The sequence below is a fragment of the Panulirus ornatus genome, chromosome 47, assembly GCF_036320965.1.
Source record: "Panulirus ornatus isolate Po-2019 chromosome 47, ASM3632096v1, whole genome shotgun sequence".
Lineage (NCBI taxonomy): Eukaryota > Metazoa > Arthropoda > Malacostraca > Decapoda > Palinuridae > Panulirus > Panulirus ornatus.
Genome location: NC_092270.1, coordinates 6,970,889 through 6,994,406, shown reverse-complemented (window position 1 = coordinate 6,994,406; position 23,518 = coordinate 6,970,889). Strand labels below are relative to the sequence as shown.

Genomic DNA, 23,518 nt, shown 5'->3' with positions numbered 1-23,518 from the left:
TGGCTTTTGGATAGGAACTACAGTATTTACTATGTGGAATATTTTCTTCGCTAAAACATTAATTTTAGTCAGTCTTTCTAACCATGCATTTCCATTCATGAAATATAAGTAACAGAGTTAATCCATGTGCCCTTTTAGGGTAGAAACTAGTGATATTGGGTGAGGAGATCGCAGGTAAGTCATACTGGGCTCGTGTTAGAAGTATTTCATTTAGTGATTTCCTTCTCGAAGGACCAATGTGCATTGAAAACGTGTATGATCGTATGATTGTCTTGAATAACTGAACAACGTGTTCAAGACATTTCGATTTGTAGCTATAGATTTATGTCCCAAATGACCTTTCCTGATCATCAAAATGTTGATTGTAGTGCTTTATGGATCATTGAAACTAATAGCAAGAAAATCTGACCAACGCTTTCTTGAAAAGTAAGAGCTGTTTCACTGTAAGGGAAACGTTGACGAATTTTTTGAACATGTACACAATATGTAGATATTGACACACATACATACGCAAATAAACACAGAGACACACACTAATTTGTGGTAACGGTCCTAGTCATCAAACTGGTAAATAAATTAGATATTCAAAAATTCATTTAGGTTTCGTTTGCAAACAGCTTCCTGATCCTCGCCCAGCACTAAAGTCACATTTCGTCCTTGAGGGTGATCTGGGTTGCCCTAAATACCTTTAGATTAATTATGAATAATATGTAGAGTGTGGGCCCCTCTCGGCGTTACATTGTATATTAACCCCTCGTAGAATGCTATTATTTCCCTCGTGAAAGTATTTATGAATGCGTATCTGGAAGCCTTTAGGTGCTAGGAACAAAACCTTCCAGTTTAGAAAGTGACGTGCCTCCAGAGTAGATTGTTTCTACTTTAGAAGAAACGTTACATGTCTGCAATAATTTTTTTTATGCCTTTGTCCATCTGGCTCTTGCCACGTTGATACCAAAGCTCACCGAATCCCGAACGTGGAAGATTTCTCAGACCAGACGTGTGATTTTCAGCTATCATTCAGGATGGAAAAGGCAAAGCCATTGGAATCATAACCATATAAAGCAGCAGGTAGTTCATGCTAGTTAGCCTAGCTATATGAAACACGTTATAGGATAGATGTACCCAGCATAGTCTCTGATTTATGTGAACGGCGAAAGAAATCGTTGAGAGAAAAATGGTGTTACTTTCGTTATTGGAACAGTACCTACCGCAAGTGGGGATATCGGGAGACAGTCTTTTATTTTTTCATATGGAAGTTAATTTCACCTCCTGTAGGAAGTATGGAAATATTAAACATCTAGTTGCAATTCTATCCGAATAATACACCAGCATATATATATATATATATATATATATATATATATATATATATATATATATATATATATATATATATATATATATATATGTGTGTGTGTGTGTGTGTGTGTGTGTGTGTATAGTGATAGCGTTACAATATACAATACTGTAACTTTCAAGAATAAATCTTACTTAGCTCGACCAAAATTAGCCATTTCATTAAAGTGTTAGTTAGGTGTGTTAACGATAATTCATGGACTGCGTGTTTCGCTTGCTAACTTCAGCCAAAAAGTAACGTAACCTACCATAAATGAGTTATGTTTTCTCTCTTGATTCACTAGGAAAGGTAATAATAGGTACAATTAGAGGTAATATTTATTCAGCTACCATCTATCACATCAGCTTTGGTACAGTGGGGCCTTGTGTATTGCACTGCTGAATATATATATATATATATATATATATATATATATATATATATATATATATATATATATACATATATGGCTCATTTATACAGTCTAGGATAATCTTATCACATTTCTAGAATGAATAAGTTTATAATGAAAATAGGCCAAGGATAAAATTTGAGAAAATATTCGTTGGTTTATAGTGTTATTGTACTTTGTTCTCTTTTATCTCTAAAGATCAAAGCATTATCAAAAAGATGAAAAGAGGATTGGCATTTGTTCGGTTTCATCTGCCGTTGAATCCAACATCAAAGCAAACTGGGAAATTTATACATATTTAAGTATACAGAATAAGATTATGCCTACTCATAACTTCTCACAAGACGATATACAAGGATTAAATCTAGGTGTGCTACACGCTTTTGTTAAACTTGTAAAAACTATGAATTTTACTTATGGTTTTATAGATGAAGAGTGCTAGAGGTAGTAGGCTTCAGAGGCTTGAAGGAAACCCTACATCGCTCTGGGAGGGTTAAACCTACACCACGCGGGTCCACCGTAAGCGACACGACTTTCTGGCAACAGTGACCCGCTCAGTTCTCAAGGCAGAACACTGGCCCAGGAAGCACAGATGTGCTCAGAGTTAACAACATTCAGGTTAACTTGGGTGTCGTAGTTGCTGTTCCCGCATAGTTTGTGCATACATTGACATTATTCGGAGTTCTTTTCCCATTGTTCACCGCAGCGATCCTTGAGGGCGGTACTGAGTTAGGTCCAACTCAGACCTAAAAGAAGGTCTTGGGACACGCAATATTCCCGTGTCGATGTATTTGTTAACACCTGAAAGAAACCTCTTTCTGGTTGACCGAAACCATGTTTATAACTCGTGGACAAATTACCTTCAAACAATTCAATGACCATAGCTTAATATTTCCTTTTTTCTGACGTGTACATATATTCTTTCAGAAAGGATTTTTTTTCTTCATGAAAGCATAATGCAAAAGGTGTCAGGTGTGTGAGTGACACGAATGAATTTCTATGATCAAATGCCATTTGGATCTATGATAGAGCAACGCGCCCATGTTCGTAAACGAATGAGGTTAGGATGGACTGTTACGTCCCAGTCAAAGGGAAATCTATCGTCTCTTGGTCATTTAGTCATATTCTTTTCGGTTACCAGGCACTGATTTCTCCTGATCCTTATATAAACCAAACGGGCCACAGTATGTCAGCTTCCCAGTCGTAATTGTGCTGAATTTGATATACATATAATTACGTGATATATGAATGAAGGAATAGATATCAAAACTAGCTTGAGAGAAGAGTTGCTGCACCACAACCAAGATACTCGAGAGGAGCATCAAGCAGGGGCGTGCTATCAGCTATTTACAAAGGTAATCGGTTGCGAGCCGTCTGCACAACTTCCAAATGAGGTAATGAAGCGTATGTAAATGTCTTTAGAACATATCTATGCTGTACATCAAAGAAAACTGGTGTCAGGGAATCCGGTTAAAGAGGATATTACACCAATTCCAGGAGCGAAATTGCAATCCTTTCTTGCTGCATTAGTTTTTTGTTTTTTCACAAACACAAATTGAGTGAAAAATATAAGTTCATGGAAACAATTATACATCCCCTTCCTGCAGAAATCATCCACACGCGGATCGCTTCTCGGCGCATTAGGTAATGAACAATGCAGAACGCATTAAATCATTGAGGCTATAGCAGAGCGAGAAGATTTGGCTAGTTGGACTCTGGAGGGACTGAAAGAGGATAGCGTGGAACAGTGAGAGAAAAGAAAAATGCTGCTTTGGGTTCTTAGGGCGTAGGACGGTGGTGGCAAGTTAAACAAGGGTTAAGCGAGGCTGTATTCATTGGCATGGCTTAACAGATTGAAGTGCAAGGTTTTAGCTCAATAGAGTATTCGGTAAGAAATCAGGGGCGAAAAACGTGAGCTAGGAAGAGGCTGACAGGTGCCCAACAGAGGGAAAAGGATTGGGAAAAGTTAACTGGCCCCAGATAGAGGGAGAAGGAGCGAGGATAGGCTAGGATATTAAGCAGGGTTAGCAGCGTGCGCCGCCTTATATGAGGCACGTGTGATTTATGTCACAGAAGTAGAATACCAGTTCTACACAGCAGCAGCCTAACCTATGAGAGACACGTATAACTACAAGAATATAATTCTTATGTACAGTGTGGTGCTTAATATTTGTTTACATCCACTACGAATGATTCTTTTGAAAAATGTGAGAGACACTTGGCAGGCAGATCTCTCTTCTTCCGCATCATGCGGTATTTTAACACTATATAAGAAAATTGTTAAGAAGTTGAATAGTCTTTCCCTGTATCAAGAGATTTCGTAGATTCACAGAAACATAAAGATGCTCATGGTACATTGAAAATTGCCTGTCTTGGGGGAAAATCTGAACTGACTTTGGAAAAATTTAGTGATGCTTAATTCCTACAGATATTCTTACAAAATTAGGATTATATGGTTAAGACTTATAATTAATACCTAAGTGAATTCTTTATGTTATCATCTCACAAATTACGCCAAACACAGATGAAATAAATAAGGTTCTTTTATTCTATATATGTTGTAAATATACATTAGTCGTACATTAAGCAAAAAAAAAAAAAAAAATCATGCATAGACTTCATATATGAATTCATCCGCAGAGAAAACTAGTAGTGGCCTGGGTCAACCAGGTCTCTGTGCTGCTACTCCTAAGTCTTCACAGCACAATATAGAATAAATTAAATGACCGTCAGTCACAAGAACTAAAATTATGAACACGGGTGCCACATTTATGTATTCATGGCGGCTACAACAAAGACAGTTTTGTATACTTACAACACTTAAGATCTTCACGGGGAATAATGATACAGGTTGTCTTTTCATTTCTATAGAACATTTCGTTATGGCTTATGCCTAAAATAAGTTTCCTAAAATAAGATACATATATTGTTGAATAAATCAGTTGTAACTTTGTACATGTATATTTGGCGCATATCTAAGCCTGCCTGTGAATACTTTTCTTGTTGCCTCTACAGCGATGATACACACACACACACACACACACACACACACACACACACACACACACATCATATACTTGCTTTCTGAGATACAATATAGTTAAGACAGTATGGAGGTATTTTATGAGACGTTATATACGTATTTACAACTCAGTCACATGAGTCTCTCTCATTGATGGTAAATAACCAAAATAGCAATATTTCATTACTAGAATAACAGTATTGTTAATTCGTTACTTACAACTGTTATTATTGTTTGCAGTTAACATGCTGTAAAGACTAATCACGTGCATTACAAACAGCTCATCTAGCACACGAAGCCCTGTCCTAATGGCTGAGCTGCAGATTTTCAAGCTTGGGTCTACAAGTGATACAAAGACTGACGCAAGTGACATTGAACACGCTGGGCCGGTGAACAGGTCCTTTTGATGCTGCTCTTAAAACATTCTCCTGCCTCAAGTGGCCGCGTATATATATATATATATATATATATATATATATATATATATATATATATATATATATATACAGGTGTGCTTTACGACATATCAGCTACAAGTGTATAAATGGAGAATATATCGTCGATCGGTGTTAGAGGAGGACGCAGGTGTGACTTTGTATTCTACTCCTACTGTTGTAACCCGTGTGCGTGTGGGCCACTATAGGAGACGTGCCCCTGTCCACCCTCTCACCTAGGGACATTGCGTTTATTTTCCCGTCCAAGGCCATGACGGCGCCCACCTTCATCTGGAGTTGGGCGTCGGGGTCCTTGGCGTAGTGGTTGTCGATGAGGACGTCTGGCAGCTGCGTCGCATGCTGCGGCCCCGAGTTGTGGTTCGCGAACGAGTTTGAATTTTTGTAACGGTTGGCGGAGGGCTTCTCGTGGATGGTGCTGCGGACACGCTCCATCAACTCCTGGTTATAGTGTCGCTGGCGGGCCGTGTCTTCCGTCTGCAAAGGTCGCGAGGAGTTCTCCATCGTCGGCAGCGTCGAGGTGGAAAAACCCACGTTGGAGTAGGTGCGACCTGCGGGTGCGAGGCAGTCATTACACGAACACACCCGCTTAGGGAGGGTACACATGCCACAGTCATTACCATCTCGAGCGAGAATGGGGCAAGACAGAACAGAATAAGAAATATGGAGTTCCTCAGTTGTTTGTGGATCTGAATCTTAAAAGTAGAACGGTTATAGGAAGATGGAAAGATAAAAGAGGGAAGAGAGTTCCTCAGCTTCACTGTTCGAGGGGATAAGGTCATTTATAAAAGTCAGTCCTCGTGTACTTGGTGTCCACACAGGAGCTATGGGAACCAGCAGCCAGGCGCGTGTCACGTGTCCAAGCCTTGCTGGCGGGGGGTACGTGTAGACATCTCTCACGAGAGCAGTGGCCAAAATGAATTTATTACATGGAGCGGGCAGCAGTATCATGGGGAACAGATATGCGTGGGTTGGGAAAAGGTGATGCTTAAGGCAGAAGAATTATGATTCCGCTCTGGTTCATGAAGTGGTGGAAAGGCCACCCACAATATATGAGGTAGGTATGTAATAGCTGTTCACAACAGAATTAATTTTAAGCTGATTTTTGTGAATATTGTGAGTGGCGTTTGGTATAGAGTGTAGGATATGGTAATGTTAGGAATGTTTAGGCGATTGTATGGATGAATTGACATGTTCTGGAATTGAAGCGACATTTAGATCTATGTTTAGGGTGATGTTACTACTGATTTTAACCATCTTTCGATTGGTGGGTAGGGAAAGGAGGAGAGACTTAGCCGATTATGTCAAGGTCGGGGAAGGAGAGAGAGAGAGAGAGAGAGAGAGAGAGAGACTGAAGGAAACAGTTGTCAAGGTTGGGTAGAGATCCATCTTAGTCATTACTTTCGCGCAACTTGTGAGCATTAACCATGTCCTTAGTCATCGTATTCCATCCATCCATATCTCTTGTACTATAAAAGTATTTCATCATATCTTTTTTTTTTTTGGCAAGTTTCCTACTTAAATTTCAGTTTTGTTTAATTGCTGTATCACTACATCTTTCGAAGAGCTGTTCACTTTGTAGATCATTCATTTCTTGCACTAACTTTAAGGTTGTGACCATGTTACCCTTCACTCTTCTTTGTTCCAAGGTGGGTACATTTAAAGCCTCTGACCTTTCCATGTAACTAGGATCTCTAAATTTTGGTGTTGTCTTCGTTGCTGTCTTCCGTGTGTGTGTGTGTGTGTGTGTGTGTGTGTGTGTGTGTGTGTGTAGGTAACAATGAAGACAAGAAACCATGTAAATGAAGCTGTACACTTCATCCTCTCAGGAAAGCAAAACATGACCTTCCACTCCCTTTGTGTGGGCGTCTAATCCCTGATCTGATTGTTAAACTTAACTGCTTATTTACAGTTCGCTGCCACGGTAATAGACTCTCCAACAGTACCATAACTGGGAGCAACAAACTTCGAATCTGCAACAGTGCCAACAGAAACTTGAAAGAACAAACAGTATCTGAACAACTGATCCAGCAATAACCACGGCTGGGAACAGCAAACAGTAGAGGTAAGGGAAGAGGAAAGATTTCTACCTCATATTAATGGTAAGTTTCAGATTGAGTTAAGGTAGTTTACCAGTGAGTTACATGTCTATTTAGGTAATCCTAGGAGCACGGCGTTGTGACCCTTGAGCATGACGGTACGACCTTTGAGCACGATGGTACGACCCTAGCTAGGATGTGGCTTTTTACTTCCCGTATGGGCCAGGCTTATAGTAAAGGCTATGGTGCTTAAGGATGTGCGGCTTGCTCATGAGTAGTGTCATCATGCTGTGGGGGTTAATATTCAACTGACGACCAGACTGATGCATAATGTCTGTGTGATTCAGGTTACTGTCTCATAATGCACAGGAATTTCAAATTGAGAATAGCTGCAAAACGAGTGGTGGGGCTATGAACATTTATGTACAGGGAAATGTGGAGACTTTATATAAACGCCGGGTCGCTTATACTATGGTGCTGTTTGTACATGGTGAGGAGAGAGTCCCATGCATGATGGGGGCACAGGCTTGGGATGGGGAGGTGAGAGAACAGGAGGAGTGACGATAGAGTGATATGGGTGAAATAAGGAAGTTGTAACTGAATGAATAGCTGGTGGCAACTAACATGCGTAGTTGCCATATATTGCTAAGTGAGAAAACTTTTGAATGGAAGAGGATGGATGAGAACAACCGAGTCAGTTAATAAAGTGAGACATAATCACTGTATAGTACAATGGCAGTGAGTGATCCATGTTGAGTAAGCCAATGGGTTGCGGTGAGGGCAAGGAGGATAAGTGAGGGAGAAAGGTGTGGGTGGCACCAAGATATTTCATTTGAAAAATGCTAATTTACGGCCTGTGCTGTTACTCTTCACCGTTGACAAAGTGGAACATCGTATGTGTTTTATGAAATATACTGTGTCTGCTTCTGGGAGACTGTCATGAGAGTTCACCATACGATGTTAGACTTCATCGCAAGTGTCAATGAAGCTGGTTACCAAGAAATCGTAGCGGGTAATTTGTTATGACTAGGCTTGACTGCACCACCACCTCCTTGCTTCCCTTACCTGTCGTGTGGCTATTACTCTACCGGCACTGGTATAGGGACCACTGGCTCTGCAAAGATACCACAGAAGAGGAGAACTAAGCCAAGGATTAAGAAGGTAAACGACCCTGAACACAACGGTCCGCCAATGCTCCGCTGTTTCCGGCGCTCGTCACCCCTAGCCCCATAGGAGATCGACAGCCTAGCTAGACACGGAGTGAAGGAAAGTGTAGCCCACTCTTGCTTCCTCTTGAGTCCCACTTGAACGCCAGCATTAGATCTCTGATGACAAGTTTATCAAAACCTATTTGATCTCGCGTATTATTTTTTCTATTACTAGTTTTTCAACACTTATTCGACTTCGCGCATTATTTTTGATACAAGTTTACCTAAACTTACTTGACTTAGCGTCTGAATTTTTTTTGTTATGTTTACCAAAACTTATTTGACCTCGAGTATGGGTGGAAAAAATGTGGGGTAATTACAGAGATTGAGTAAAGACGTGGGTAATATGAACCTGATTTAAAAAATTCACTTTTGATGTTAGGTTCGCGAAACTGAGTAGCATTCAGATTTTCGACACTGATAATGACCCACTATATACTGTGTATATATATATATATATATATATATATATATATATATATATATATATATATATATATATATATATATATGGCAAAAAATTTTCTTTGGGAAATGGTCAATACAGTGTTAAACAAATGACTGAGCATCTCATACAGAGGCAGAGATAAAACTTGACAGCTCCGTTCTGTGTGGCGCTCATCTCCTCCCACGTTCCCTCGGAGGTCAGAGGAGGCACGTGCATCATACGACCAATGAGTCTAGGGTCAAAGGGTCATCCTGCATAGACTGGTAACCGAGGAGGATATTGGTAATAAACTGGAATTACATTAGTGTTGTGGAAGCCCGATAGTGTCACATATGTAAGGTTGAAATATACATATTAAGTTATATATATATATATATATATATATATATATATATATATATATATATATATAATATATTATTATATATTAAAATAATATATAATATATAATATTTTTTTTTTTATTTTTTTTAACTGCCAGTCTCCCGCGTTGCGAGGTAGAGCATGTAACGAAGGTGCCACCCCCCCCCCATACACTGCATACACCGTCCACACCGCAAAACACTCACTGCTTTCATGGTTACAGACTTCCAGCTGATCAAGTACTGACCTCAGTTATTGGGATCAAGCTGACCAATCACTCTAGGGTCTGGGCCTCCTGTACGCGAATTACTCTATCAGCTATAGATTCCACCAATTTTTGACTCCACCTTTTGGATCTACTGGGTTGGCCCCTTTCGCCAGCCTCCCCTGCACTATATGGACGACTTCTGTCAATTCTTCTTCCTCATTCCCACAGTGAACAAACCATTTCAAAACACCTCTACCTGCTCATAATATACTCATTCTTTAATTTCCACAAAAATCTAATGCTTTTTGTACTTGATATCAATATTCTCCACTACATTGTCCTCAATACTGTTGATCTATCATGCTCTTATACCCTCGTCATCATCTTCAACCAACATGCCTAGAACAACAACAAATTGAATCACTATCTTAAAAAGAATATTATGATTGATGTAGATATAATGATTATTCACTTAATTATTATAAGTCAATAATTTCGTCCCACTATGAACTTCGTATGATAATGTTATCGATGAAATGCCATCAGAATATAAAAACTTATACTCACAGTATATTACTCATATACTGAAATATGACTTGATATACCCTATGTACCTAATAATTGCTGTATTACATTTACTTAATTATATTTCAACATATGAACAAACTCAGATCACATTATGATTATTAATGGAATATAGTTACAATCGAACAAATGACATCAATCAAGTCTAAGTATGAACCGAGCTTGCCTCTTGACTTCTCCTGCTTTGGATCTGATCTCTGAGCCCGAGCAACCCCATAACAAATTAAACACCAGTGGGCATGCATCCCGGCCAGGATAGGCCATGTTGCTGAAACCATGGTTCGCTGCTCTTACGCTAACGACCTGCGCTCATCCTCGTAACCTGTTTAACACTTGGCAAGTATATTTCTCCTTCCGCAGAGCGATCCTACAACTCTATATATGCCTTGCCAGTCTATTGGCAATCGAACCTGCCTTATTAGATTCTACACACATTCTCAAATAGAGCACTAGGTCCATCATGTCTACCGCTCTGAAAGCACATGTCAGTAACCCAATCGATGCCGTAATGAAACTCGCACACCTCACAACTCGTATGAACAGTACACGCGAGGACGCCTGACTACCCCCCCCTCCAGATAGTCACGTCTAACCACGTCCAGATTGATACATTTACGAGAGGATTGCTATCATACTAACATCAAAAAGTCGAGTCACTCTTACCTTCCTATACAAGACCATCACGCTTCTGCCATGTCTCAGACTCACCAGTGCATCATACATATTAAATGACCTTACATCATCACAAACTGTCACCCACTTTTTAATTAATGTGTAATGTATGCTCTAAGGGCGTTATTGGGTGTTTTGGTCGGGTATGGTGTGAATGAGAGGGTTAGGAAAATGTTTTGATAATTATAATAATATATCATTGATAATGATATATTAGACCATAAGGAGAAAACGTAGAAGTGATGGGAAAGTGATTGAGCAGGATAGAGAAGTTGTTAGGAAACAGGCTGATCCTCACAGTTAGGGGTCTGGCTCAGTAAAGTAGCTAGGAATTAATTTATTATCCCGTTAGGTTTCCCTCTGTTGACTGGACTACCTGATGTTGGATCTACTGGGTTGGCACCTTTCGCAGCCACCTCCTGACTATATTGGAGACGTTTAGGTAGCCTTATCTTTTTCCCATACACACAAGAAGAACAGAACAGACCTATACACTCAAGCACACATGTAAACAAATATACTCATTCTAAAATACACAAAAAAAGATAATGTAGTTTTGTCTGATTATGTATTTGTTGTCTTATTTATCTACCTGACTAGCTGTTGATCTATCATGCTGTCTTTATGAGACACATTCATCATCTTACAACGATGTCGTAGTAATAATAACAGAAATGATAATCATTATGGTGATATAAATGATAATGATTATGATGATGATATAGATAATAATGATTATGATGATGTAGATTGATAATGATAAGTAATAATGATTATTATGATAATGGTAGAAATGATAATGATTATGATGATAATGATAGAAATATTATTGATTATGATGAAAATGTAAATAATAATGATTATGATGATAATGACAGAAATGATAATGATTATGATGATAATTACATGAATTATAATGATTATGATAATGATAGAAATAATGCTAATGATGAAATAATAATGATTATGGTGATATAAATAACAATGATAATGATTATGATGATAATGATATAAAGGTATGAGAACTGGTGCTTGCCTCTTGGTCTCTCCTGGGCTTTGACGATCTCTGGAGGCGGATGCACGGGCGTGAGCGGGTCCGGTGGTGCAGCTGGCATGCCCGGGCCAGGGATAGTGGCCGTGGGTTGGGTAAAGCTGGGAGTGGGCGTGTTGGTTAACGACCTGCGGGCCACGTCCTGGAAGGTGATGGGCGAGTAGTTGGAGCCCCGGCGCTGGTCCGAGGCCATGTTGGGCGTGATGCTTTGTGGCATGGAGACCTGGCCCTTGATGGACTGCCGACCGTCGCACGAATAGAGCCAGTAGGTCTTCATGATCCCTGTACCGGGAGGAAAGTATGTAGTAACAACGACATCACGCAATAGTGAGAACTCGCACAGCCTCACAACCTCCGTATGACCACGAAGGTACGACTCTTGCGAATGGTGACCTAGCGCTTGACCTACCCCCCCCCCCCTCTCCCAAGGATCAGGTCACGGTCTAGACCACGACGGTGCCAGAGTTGTATACCAGTTGTGGACGAGGAAGGTTGTGTGGTGTTCATGGACTAAACACAAAACAGTTCGGGTAGTGACACATGCGACCAGCCCACCATGACTTCTGCCTGTCTGTAGTGGTGGGTACATTACGAAGGTCATCGAAGTGGTTATGTGAGGGTGTGGTATCGCGCTGGTGCCAGTGTGGTATAATGATCGTAATAGTAAATGCTCTAAGGGCGTTTATTTTGCGTATGTGTTGGTGTTTAGTGTGGATATATAAGTGAATATAAAATTGTTTTGATAATTATGACATGATGATATTCTTGATCACATGGAATATGATTTAAGACCATTAAAAGGAAAAAAACGAAGAAAGTTTGAATGGAGGAGCGATTGAAGGAAAACGGGAATGAGGAAGAAAGTGGCAAGAAAACGAGGCATCATTACCACTGGCGATGGCGGCTTCAAGGAACATTAAATTGTGGAATTTTTTCCCTCCTCTCGCCAGCGTTCAAACCCACCATGGACAAGATCCTACCGGTGTGGGTAGGAGGTGGACGAAGGCGGTGGAACAAATAGTGAAACTGATAGTGTAGAACACCCTCGCGCTACGGCTGAGAGGAATACGATGGATAGTAACACTGATGCTGTAATGCCTCTAGCTAGGCCTGCGCAGACTGAGGCAACGATGTTTACATCGGAAAACATCATTCGATTAGAGAGATCTCGTGTGGCCATGACTGTAGCAGTGCTCGCCTTGTCTGCCCTTTAGATCACAGTAACGTCTACTATGGTAACGGCTTGGTAGTAACATCCGTTACGACCGCCATCACTGCCGTTTGACTCGTAGTAACGCTGCAAGGGAACCACCCCTGCTGGAGGGGATTTTTCGTTCATTTAGAAGTCCTCACATCTCCTCCACGGGACGGTGGGAAACATTTTGGCAATAAGCTTGACTGTGAGCCACACGAAACCTTTCTAACTTCCCCGTCAGGTGGTGAGGGGGTGCTGCTGCTGCTGCTGTCTGCTATCATTACAGTAAGATTAGCGTAGCTTACCGAGTTTCGCATCGTGCGTCATACATTCTCAACCCAGTAATGAATCACCTGGTGTGACATTCACGTATACACGACAACAGTAGGTCTCGGCCGGAGGAAATGTTCTGGACCGTTAACAGCCGAACTTCATTTGTTGACCTCAGTGAACCGACTTCGGGGTTAATGACACCGATAAGGCATCCGATATTAAGTTGTGCTAAACAAAGCTTCGTCAACCCTACCTAATTAGCAGGACTAGCCACAGAGACTGACGGAGCCTGGGGAAGGCTAATCATGTAGTGATTAAATGCGATGAAGGAGAGCGAGGCAGAACGGGATCCTTCGGTGGTGAGAGCATGTTGACGGCCAGCGACGCTTTCTGACGACGCTCAGAACTCCCTCTCTCCCCTGCCAGCTGACCTGTGGCCTCTGTGTGACCTCGAGGAACGCATCTCTACTCTTAATCACGTCGTTTCACATTACCCGCCGGCATCCTTGTGGTGGTCATCCACACTTGCCGTGAATATAAAGTTATCGTCCTGACTGGTTGTGTAGATTATGAGCTCATGGCGTCACCAGGCCCCCAGCCTCTGTCCGACGTTATAACTATGATCGCTGACATTTTTCACGTCCAGTGTCCCTCCTGATAATTCCTCCTTGTGTAGTTCCCTCACGGCTCGCCCACCCGGGCGTATCCTCCGGCCTCTTGGTCCAAGGGATTCCAGACCTTGGGTCGGGTTCGGACTAAGGCGGATGTGGGGTCAGCGCGGGTTGCGGCTGGTGTGTGCTGGCGGGTGTATGGGTGCTCGGGTTGGGTCGCCAGCCAGAGGTGTCGCCTTCCTCGTTCGCTGTCGCCACCACTTCCCTCTCACAAGGACGTATATATTCGCGTGTAGGTGGAGAAAGACCGCGGCTAAATCATGCCGTACAGGGACACAGGTCATTGCACAGTAGTCATTGGTAAGGACGAGGATTAAGCCAAGGACGCTGTAGCGGAGTTGGCCTCGTGTCATCACTAACAAGTGAGAAAAGAGAGGAATGTGGTTAGGGAGGGGGGGGGGTCTTGTTACTGGCTCTTCACCAGTGACCCGGGAGGGGCGGCGCAGCCATAGGGGGAGTGATGACGGGGCGGGGCGGGATGGCGGTCATGGGGCCGGTATGGGGTGGGGTTCGAGATCCTGGGGCTGGATACGTATGATGGCAGTGGGACCAGGCAGGGAACAGGGCGATGTTAGGGTCCCGGGGCGGGGATGAGAGGTGATGGGGCGGGACTGGGATGGAAGCGATCAGGGAAGGATAGGGTGATGGTTTGGAACAGGAATGGGGAAGTGGCCGGAATAAAGGTGATTAGACGCGTCGCAAATGTGGTAACGCGGAGGGTCGATGATTGGATGGTGGGGCGGGGCGGCGATGGGTGAAGGGAAGGGGTTAGGGATGGGAGGTGGCAAGGATGAGGGTGACGGGGTGCTGCTCATGTAAGGTGGCGTTCGAAACAGGAGCAACTGTCTAGATAGTTATTGATCATATCTGACCCGGGGCGCCATCCTCCCTGGCCCAGGGAGCCACCCCACTGGGGGAGGAGGGAAGAAGGAAGGAAAGAGGAGGGAAGAAGGAAGGAGGAGGAAGAAGGAAGGAGGAGGGGAGAAGGAAGGAGGAGGAAGAAGGAAAGAGGAGGGAGGAAGGAACGAGGAGGGAAGAAGGAACGAGGAGGAAGAAGGAACGAGGAGGGGAGAAGGAAGGAGGAGGGGAGAAGGAAGGAGGAGGGAGGAAGGTAGGAAAAGGAAGGAGGAGGGAGGAAGAAGGAAGGAGGAGGGAAGAAGGAAGGAGGAGGGTGAAGGAAGGAGAAGGGAGAAGGAAAGAGGAGGGAGAAGGAAGGAGGAGGGAGGAAGGAAGAAGTGAAGAGGGAAGAAAGAGAAAAATCACAGTGTACACGCCACAGTACGGGCCATTACGAGAGCCAGGGTTTGTCAAGGATACCGTCTCATCCCGGGGATGTGAGTCCCAGGGATACTGTAGCAAGGTCTGGGCGATGCCATCCCGCACAAGGTCTGGGGATGCCATCCCGCATCAGGGATCGTCCCATATGTTGTATAGAACACTAGGAACAACTTATGTTGTTAGAGGGATTAGGTTGTTTGTTGGTGACGTTGTTGGGTTGTTAGGTGACGTTCGTGGTTGGTTGAGAGCGTTCCTTTGTTTGTTCGGCTGTTAAAGCCGTGGTTGAAATTGGCCTGTGAATTCGTTTATTATTTACTGAGAGAGAGAGAGAGAGAGAGAGAGAGAGAGAGAGAGAGAGAGAGAGAGAGAGAGAGAGAGAGATTGTGATTTTTAGTAATCATAGCCGATAGACCAGCACGATAATTATCATGTTGGGAAGTAGCAGTTAGATGATGATAGGAATGACTGTTTTGTGTTCTTTATGCAACAATCATGACAGACAAATGGCACCAAGGTGATTCTGCCGTCGCATTTAACCAATGAGCTGTAAAGCTTGCGTGGATATACCGGCCTAAACGTATGTGTTTAGTAACTGTCAAACTCTGGGACACACTAGTCTACATGGGAACGAAATAGTAATGATAATGATAATATTATCAATACTAGTAGTAGTAACAGCTGTAACAGTAGTAGAAGTACCATAAAATGTACAATCTACGGAGTAATCAAGCCGTGTTTGACTATCTACCACTTTGGTTAGGTTATGAGGTAGGTGTGATTGCTTGTCTCTTTATTAAGGGCAGAATGATTATACACTGCTCACTGTCTTAGGTAAGAAGAAAATTAGATGCAAAACAGCAGAAATATTCAGAAGGCGAGACAATATGTTATTGAAAAACTTTCGCAAAAGTGGAAAATAGTTTGGGATATTTTATCTTTTTCTTTTTCTCTGTAGTTGGATTCTTCACTGGATGGAGAGGGAATATTAATATTGTTTTACCACTGGTAATGTCGTAGGCAAGTGTATACTTATTACTTTACCAGTAGTAATGTTGTAGACAAGTGTATACTCATTACTTTACCAATAGTAATGTTGTAGACAAGTGTATACTCATTACTTTACCAATAGTAATGTTGTAGACAAGTGTATACTCATTACTTTACCAATAGTAATGTTGTAGACAAGTGTATACTCATTACTTTACCAATAGTAATGTTGTAGACAAGTGTATACTTGTTATTTTACTAGTAATAATGTTGTAGACAAGTGTATACTTATTGCTTTACCAGTAGTAATGTTGTAGACAAGTGTATACTCATTACAGGTAGTAATGTTGTAGACAAGAGTATACTTTGTCTTAAACTTACAGTTTTCGGTGAGCACTGCCAAAGGTATATCTGGGGGTGTTGTGGATAAGTGGCTTCCATCCGAAGTTCTCTCTCTCTCTCTCTCTCTCTCTCTCTCTCTCTCTCTCTACTGAAACTCTAGGGGCTTACGGTCGGGTTTCACATGGTGGAAGTTATTCCTAACCTCATGTGTTACCCTGTAAAACGGGGTTTTATGAGGGAGGGACGACCATGGCTGGGTGTCTGACTCATGACTTAGAAATGAAGGGTGTAGGTACTAACGTCAATTACAGAATACTCAAAAACTTGGGTCCTCACTACCCCATGAAGCCATCTCACTCATTACGAGGTCTATCGCCTCATTATCATTTCGAGGCGTTCCAGCGCACGATCATTACGAGACCAATCACCTCATGATCACCACAATACCTACCACCTCATGATCACCACAATGCCTACCAGCTCATGATCACCACAATACCTACCACCTCATGATCACCACAATACCTACCACCTCATGATCACCACAATACCTACCACCTCATGATCACCACAATACCTACCACCTCATGATCACCACCATGCCTACCACCTCATGATCACCACAATACCTACCACCTCATGATCACCACAATACCTACCACCTCATGATCACCACAATACCTACCACCTCATGATCACCACAATACCTACCACCTCATGATCACCACAATACCTACCACCTCATGATCACCACAATACCTACCACCTCATGATCACCACAATACCTACCACCACATGATCACCACAATACCTACCACCACCACTGCCACCTGCCACCATGATCTTTGACCTCAGTCACTTCAGCCACTGAGACACCACCACTGCTGACAACTCCGCCTGCCAACACCTGGCCTACTAGCGTAAACTACATGAGCACCAGATCTGCCAACATGTACAACCAACATATCAGATCCACCCACACCAGATCTGCCAACATTAAGTCATACCTTCATGAGGCCTGCCACCATCATCTTCACCGAGCCTGCCAACATAAGTCATATCTTAACCAGTCCTGCCAACGTGAGTCTTCACTTCCCCGAGCCTTCCAACATAACTGCCCGAACGGGCATGGTTGCCAACAGACACCCCGGGAGACGTGTGTTAAGTGGCTCCCGTATTACATGGTATAATGCCGCTCCACTGACCGTAATAACCAGCCAGGTTTCGGGTTATCTTTCTCTGTTTTTCCCCCCTCGCCGCCGCCCCCATCCATCCATCCATCTCGGGTGACGAGAATATTAGGGTAAGAGAAGGAAGGAGCAAGTTGAATATAGCTTCTCGTTGTAGGAAAGATGCGAGAGGGAAGAGAGTTCCTCAGCTTCGCTCTTCGAGGGGACAAAGTCATTGATTAAGGTCCAGTCCACGTATAGTTGGTGTCCACACACACACACGCACACACAGAAGTTTTGGGAAGCAGCAGCCAGGCGCGTGTCACGTGTCCAAGCCTTGCTGGCAGGAGGGTAGGTACGTGTAGACATCTCTCACGAGAGCAGTGGTGGCCAAAATGAATTTATTATATGGAGCGCGCAGCACTAGTATCACGTGGGAACAGAGAGGCGTGGGTTGGGGGAAAGGTGATGCTTTGAGGCGGAAGAATTTATGACCGCTCTGGTTCATGAAGCGGTGGAAGGGCCACCCACCTCCTTCCCATATGCATATGAGCGGTACTCCATACCACCGTGAGGAGCAGGACTACTACCTCTGTACATCTCTCGGAACCAGGATCCCCGGAAGGGAATGCCCTTCCACCGGGCCTCCGCTGTCCGTGACGCCCTAATGGCCGCTCTCGAGTGTACGTCAACGCCTCGGGCGGGTGCAGCGCGCGCAGAGAGACGATTACCTTAACGTGATTAAATCTTCAAGTTTAGCAGATCGTATTTAATATGATTTTTTTTGTCTCTCTCTTTTTTTCACATTCTAAGTTGCGTGCTACATAAAGGTGACCGTTGGTAAAACGCAGGGCTAGCGGGTAGTGCTCACCGCAGGAAAAGCTAGTCACGGTGTCGTGGGATATTTCATGAACGACTGCAGCCCATGTGTGGGGAGAGGTGGTAAAAGACAAGAACCAGGGCCAAAGGATTGAAACTCAACAGCCACTAAAAATTCTGGCGTGCTGTGCAGTCGTCACTGAACACTCCCAGTACGTAGACGGATGGTGCCTCCCTCACCGACGACCACCTACCCACACCGACCACCTACCCTCACCAACCACCTGCCCACACCGACCATCTACCCTCACAGACCACCTGCCCACACCGACCATCTACCCTCACCGACCACCTACCCACACCGACCACCTACCCACACCGACCACCTACCCACACCAACCACCTACCCTCACCGACCACCTACCCACACCGACCACCTACCCTCACCAACCACCTATCCTCATAGACCATCTACCCACACCGACCACCTACCCTCACCGACCACCTACCCTCACCGACCACCTGCTGCCACTGAAAGAGATTTATGAGGAGAAAGTGTGTCGGATATCAGATCCATGTTATTCATATATGGTGACTTCCCGTTCTCCTTTGTCTGTTTCTTAAAGACCTTATTTACGACGAACTGTACTGGATCTCAGCTCCATATATCATCTGTACCTTAAAACTATATATATATATATATAGGGGAGAAAGAATACTTCCCACGTATTCCCTTCGTGTCGTAGAAGGCGACTAAAAGGGGAGGGAGCGGGGGGGGCTGGAAATCCTCCCCTCTTGTTTCTTTTTTAAATTTTCCAAAAAAAGGAACAGAGAAGGGGGCCAGGTGAGGATATTCCCTCAGAGGCCCAGTCCTCTGTTCTTAACGCTACCTTGCTAACGCGGGAAATGGCGAATAGTTTGAAAGAAAAGAAATATAAACTACATTAATTACGTTAAGTCCGCACTTTTACACTGTAGAAATAAAAAATTAGAGGAAAAACATTTTCATCAGACCTAATTAGGGGGAAGATGTCGGCATATTTTCCCTATGCAGAAAACGGACACCCACAAGTTATTAAATTACCGGCGCTCTTCATGAAGAATAAATTTATGGCGCTCTTCTAATGTGTAAGTTCTTGGCGCTCTTCATTGAAGAATAAGTTCTTGGCGCTCTTCATAGAAGAATAAGTTTATGGCGCTCTTCATAGAAGAATAAGTTTATGGCGCTCTTCATTGAAGAATAAGTTCTTGGCGCTCTTCATTGAAGAATAAGTTCTTGGCGCTCTTCATAGAAGAATAAGTTTATGGCGCTCTTCATTGAAGAATAAGTTCTTGGCGCTCTTCATTGAAGAATAAGTTCTTGGCGCTCTTCATTGAAGAATAAGTTCTTGGCGCTCTTCATTGAAGAATAAGTTCTTGGCGCTCTTCATAGAAGAATAAGTTCTTGGCGCTCTTCATAGAAGAATAAGTTCTTGGCGCTCTTCATTGAAGAATAAGTTCTTGGCGCTCTTCATTGAAGAATAAGTTCTTGGCGCTCTTCATTGAAGAATAAGTTCTTGGCGCTCTTCATTGAAGAATAAGTTCTTGGCGCTCTTCATTGAAGAATAAGTTCTTGGCGCTCTTCATTGAAGAATAAGTTCTTGGCGCTCTTCATTGAAGAATAAGTTCTTGGCGCTCTTCATTGAAGAATAAGTTCTTGGCGCTCTTCATTGAAGAATAAGTTCTTGGCGCTCTTCATTGAAGAATAAGTTTATGGCGCTCTTCATTGAAGAATAAGTTCTTGGCGCTCTTCATTGAAGAATAAGTTCTTGGCGCTCTTCATAGAAGAATAAGTTCTTGGCGCTCTTCATTGAAGAATAAGTTCTTGGCGCTCTTCATAGAAGAATAAGTTCTTGGCGCTCTTCATTGAAGAATAAGTTCTTGGCGCTCTTCATTGAAGAATAAGTTCTTGGCGCTCTTCATAGAAGAATAAGTTCTTGGCGCTCTTCATTGAAGAATAAGTTCTTGGCGCTCTTCATTGAAGAATAAGTTTATGGCGCTCTTCATTGAAGAATAAGTTTATGGCGCTCTTCATTGAAGAATAAGTTCTTGGCGCTCTTCATTGAAGAATAAGTTCTTGGCGCTCTTCATTGAAGAATAAGTTTATGGCGCTCTTCATTGAAGAATAAGTTTATGGCGCTCTTCATTGAAGAATAAGTTCTTGGCGCTCTTCATTGAAGAATAAGTTTATGGCGCTCTTCATTGAAGAATAAGTTCTTGGCGCTCTTCATTGAAGAATAAGTTCTTGGCGCTCTTCATTGAAGAATAAGTTTATGGCGCTCTTCATTGAAGAATAAGTTTATGGCGCTCTTCCTAGTGTAGTTCTGCAGTTTAGTGGTTACTTCTCAAGGATCGCTTCCTCCGAAAAGTTAGGAAGTCGTATAGAATGAAGAAGTCCCACCCGCATGAAACACCACAGCAATACGCCATATTCTTAACCCCCTCCAGTAACCTAACTGTACTAGATAGAAAAACAAAAACAAAGCAAATAGGATCAGCTTGCCTACTTCAGTTCCCAGTGCAACATGAATTGTACGGTTACGGAGAACCGCACTTCGATTCTTGGCAGTTCCAGGAAATCCCGGCAGCAGTTAATCCGGGTGCACCCGTTGACCGTGGCCACTGTGGTCTTGAGCGGATCTCTGGAGGGGGTGGCCCCAGAGCGCGCCAGTCGGATCACGTTTGACGCTAAGTCTGTGGCGGTGTATATACCCGTCCCATGTCTCTCTCCTCGTGGGGAGTTAAGCTCCATTTGGCCACCCAACACCCACCCTCCTTCCTTCCTTCCTTCCTTCCTTTCTTCCTTCCTTCCTTCCTTCCTTCCTTTCTTTCTTTCTTCCTTCCTTCCTTCCTTCCTTCCTTCCTTCCTTCCTTCCTTCCTTCCTTCCTTCCTTCCTTCCTTCCTTCCTTTCTTTCTTTCTTTCTTTCTTTCTTCCTTCCTTCCTTCCTTCCTTCCTTCCTTTCTTCCTTCCTTCCTTCTTTCCTTCCTTCCTTCCTTCCTTCCTTCCATCCTTCCTTCCTTCCTACCACAAAGTTTTGGAAGTGTGTTGAAAGGGGGGAGTTGAGTGATTAGAAAATGGTTATTTTCTCCCCCTTTTTTTTTTTTTTTTTAAGGTGGCAGGGTCTGTGGTGGAAGTTAGGTCACATTTTCTATTGTAAGATTAGGTGGCGTTGGTGGGTTCGACCCTAAAGGGTCATGTCGGAGGTCAGGTCATCATAACCCCCGGGTCGTTCGGTATTTTCTCAAGGTGTCAGTTTTCACAGAGGTCCCTAAACCCCAGCCAGACCCGTAGGCTGGCATAGGGGAAAAGGAGATCTGGTGTTGTTGTTACCCAGTCGTACTCATGATAAACCAACCTAAAACCCATGGTTTAACGTGTGGAAAAAAAAAAAACGTCATTACCATTAAACCTAAACCAGACACTCAAACACTCATCAAACGATTGAATTGTTGACTTTCAGAGACAAATTCTGGCATGCAGGATGTTTGACCTTTGCCCCTCAGTGTGACCTGCAAGGACCTTTTGTCTGGACCACGCCAAGAAATGACCTTTGTCCTTAACGGTCACCTGGACTTACCTCTGCCCGTGACAATGGCCTGGAGTGACCTCCACCCTTGACTCTCTTGGATTAACCTTTGCCCTTGACAGTGACGTGGACTTACTTCTGGCCTTGACAGTGACCTGGACTGACCTCTGCCCTTGACAGTGACATAGACTTACTTCTGGCCTTGACATTGACCTGGACTGACCTCTGCCCTTGACAGTGACGTAGACTTACTTCTGGCCTTGACAGTGACCTGGACTGACCTCTGCCCTTGACAGTGACGTGGACTTACTTCTGGCCTTGACAGTGACCTGGACTGACCTTTGCCCTTGACAGTGACATAGACTTACTTCTGGCCTTGACAGTGACCTGGACTGACCTCTGCCCTTGACAGTGACGTAGACTTACTTCTGGCCTTGACATTGACCTGGACTGACCTCTGCCCTTGACAGTGACATAGACTTACTTCTGGCCTTGACATTGACCTGGACTGACCTCTGCCCTTGACAGTGACATAGACTTACTTCTGGCCTTGACATTGACCTGGACTGACCTTTGCCCCTTGACAGTGACGTGGACTGACCTTTGCCCTTGACAGTGACTTCGCCTCGCTCCTCGACGTGGTACATGGGGGAGATGATCTCCCTCGTGGTCTGGGAGACGTGAACCTTCATAGCCTCGCTCGTCGACTCCATCCTCGACGCTGTGGGGGGAGAGAGGAGGGGGTGGGTGGTCAAGTCGAGTGAGGTCGATTTATGGCACATTATTCTAAGGTTCATTCTGTGGACACGTTCTATGGCCCACTCCGTGGGTTGTGGTAAGGGGTCATTCTCTAAGGGGATTCCTGTGGGGTCATTCTTATGTGCTCCAGAGGTCATTCTGTGGGTGTGTTGCGTGGGTCACCATGCTGGTCATTCTGTGGGTGTGTTGTGTGGGTCATCATGGTGGTCATTCTGTGGGTGTGTTGCGTGGGTCATCATGCTGGTCATTATGTGGGTGTGTTGCGTGGGTCATCATGGTGGTCATTATGTGGGTGTGTTGCGTGGGTCATCATAGTGGTCATTCTGTGGGTATGTTGCGTGGGTCATCATAGTGGTCATTCTGTGGGTGTGTTGCGTGGGTCATCATGGTGGTCATTCTGTGGGTGTGTTGCGTGGGTCATCATAGTGGTCATTCTGTGGGTGTGTTGCGTGGGTCATCATAGTGGTCATTCTGTGGGTGTGTTGCGTGGGTCATCATGCTGGTCATTCTGTGGGTGTGTTGCGTGGGTCATCATAGTGGTCATTCCCTGGTTTCCATACATTGGCCACTGTTCCTTATATGCGTTGGTCTGCTGGTCGCTATCCACCCTGTCATTCTAGATGTCTTTCTGTTCGTCTCTGTGTTCAGTGAAAAGTGGCCTG

The 23,518-nt window shown here is 43.7% G+C and overlaps 1 protein-coding gene across 3 annotated transcripts in view; it reads right to left on the bottom strand.

Annotated features, from left to right (window-relative positions):
- Positions 1-1,672: 1,672 nt before the first annotated feature.
- Gyc88E (Guanylyl cyclase at 88E) overlaps positions 1,673-23,518 on the bottom strand; it is a 152,547-nt gene continuing 130,701 nt past the window's right edge. For all 3 annotated transcript variants that reach the window (XM_071689584.1, XM_071689586.1, XM_071689587.1), the window contains 3 exons: positions 22,699-22,818; positions 11,782-12,078; positions 1,673-5,773 (listed from right to left, as the gene is read on the bottom strand). In XM_071689584.1, the coding sequence (XP_071545685.1) occupies positions 5,340-5,773; positions 11,782-12,078; positions 22,699-22,818 (851 nt within the window). In that variant the 3' untranslated portion in view covers positions 1,673-5,339. The remainder of the gene's footprint in view (positions 5,774-11,781; positions 12,079-22,698; positions 22,819-23,518) is intronic.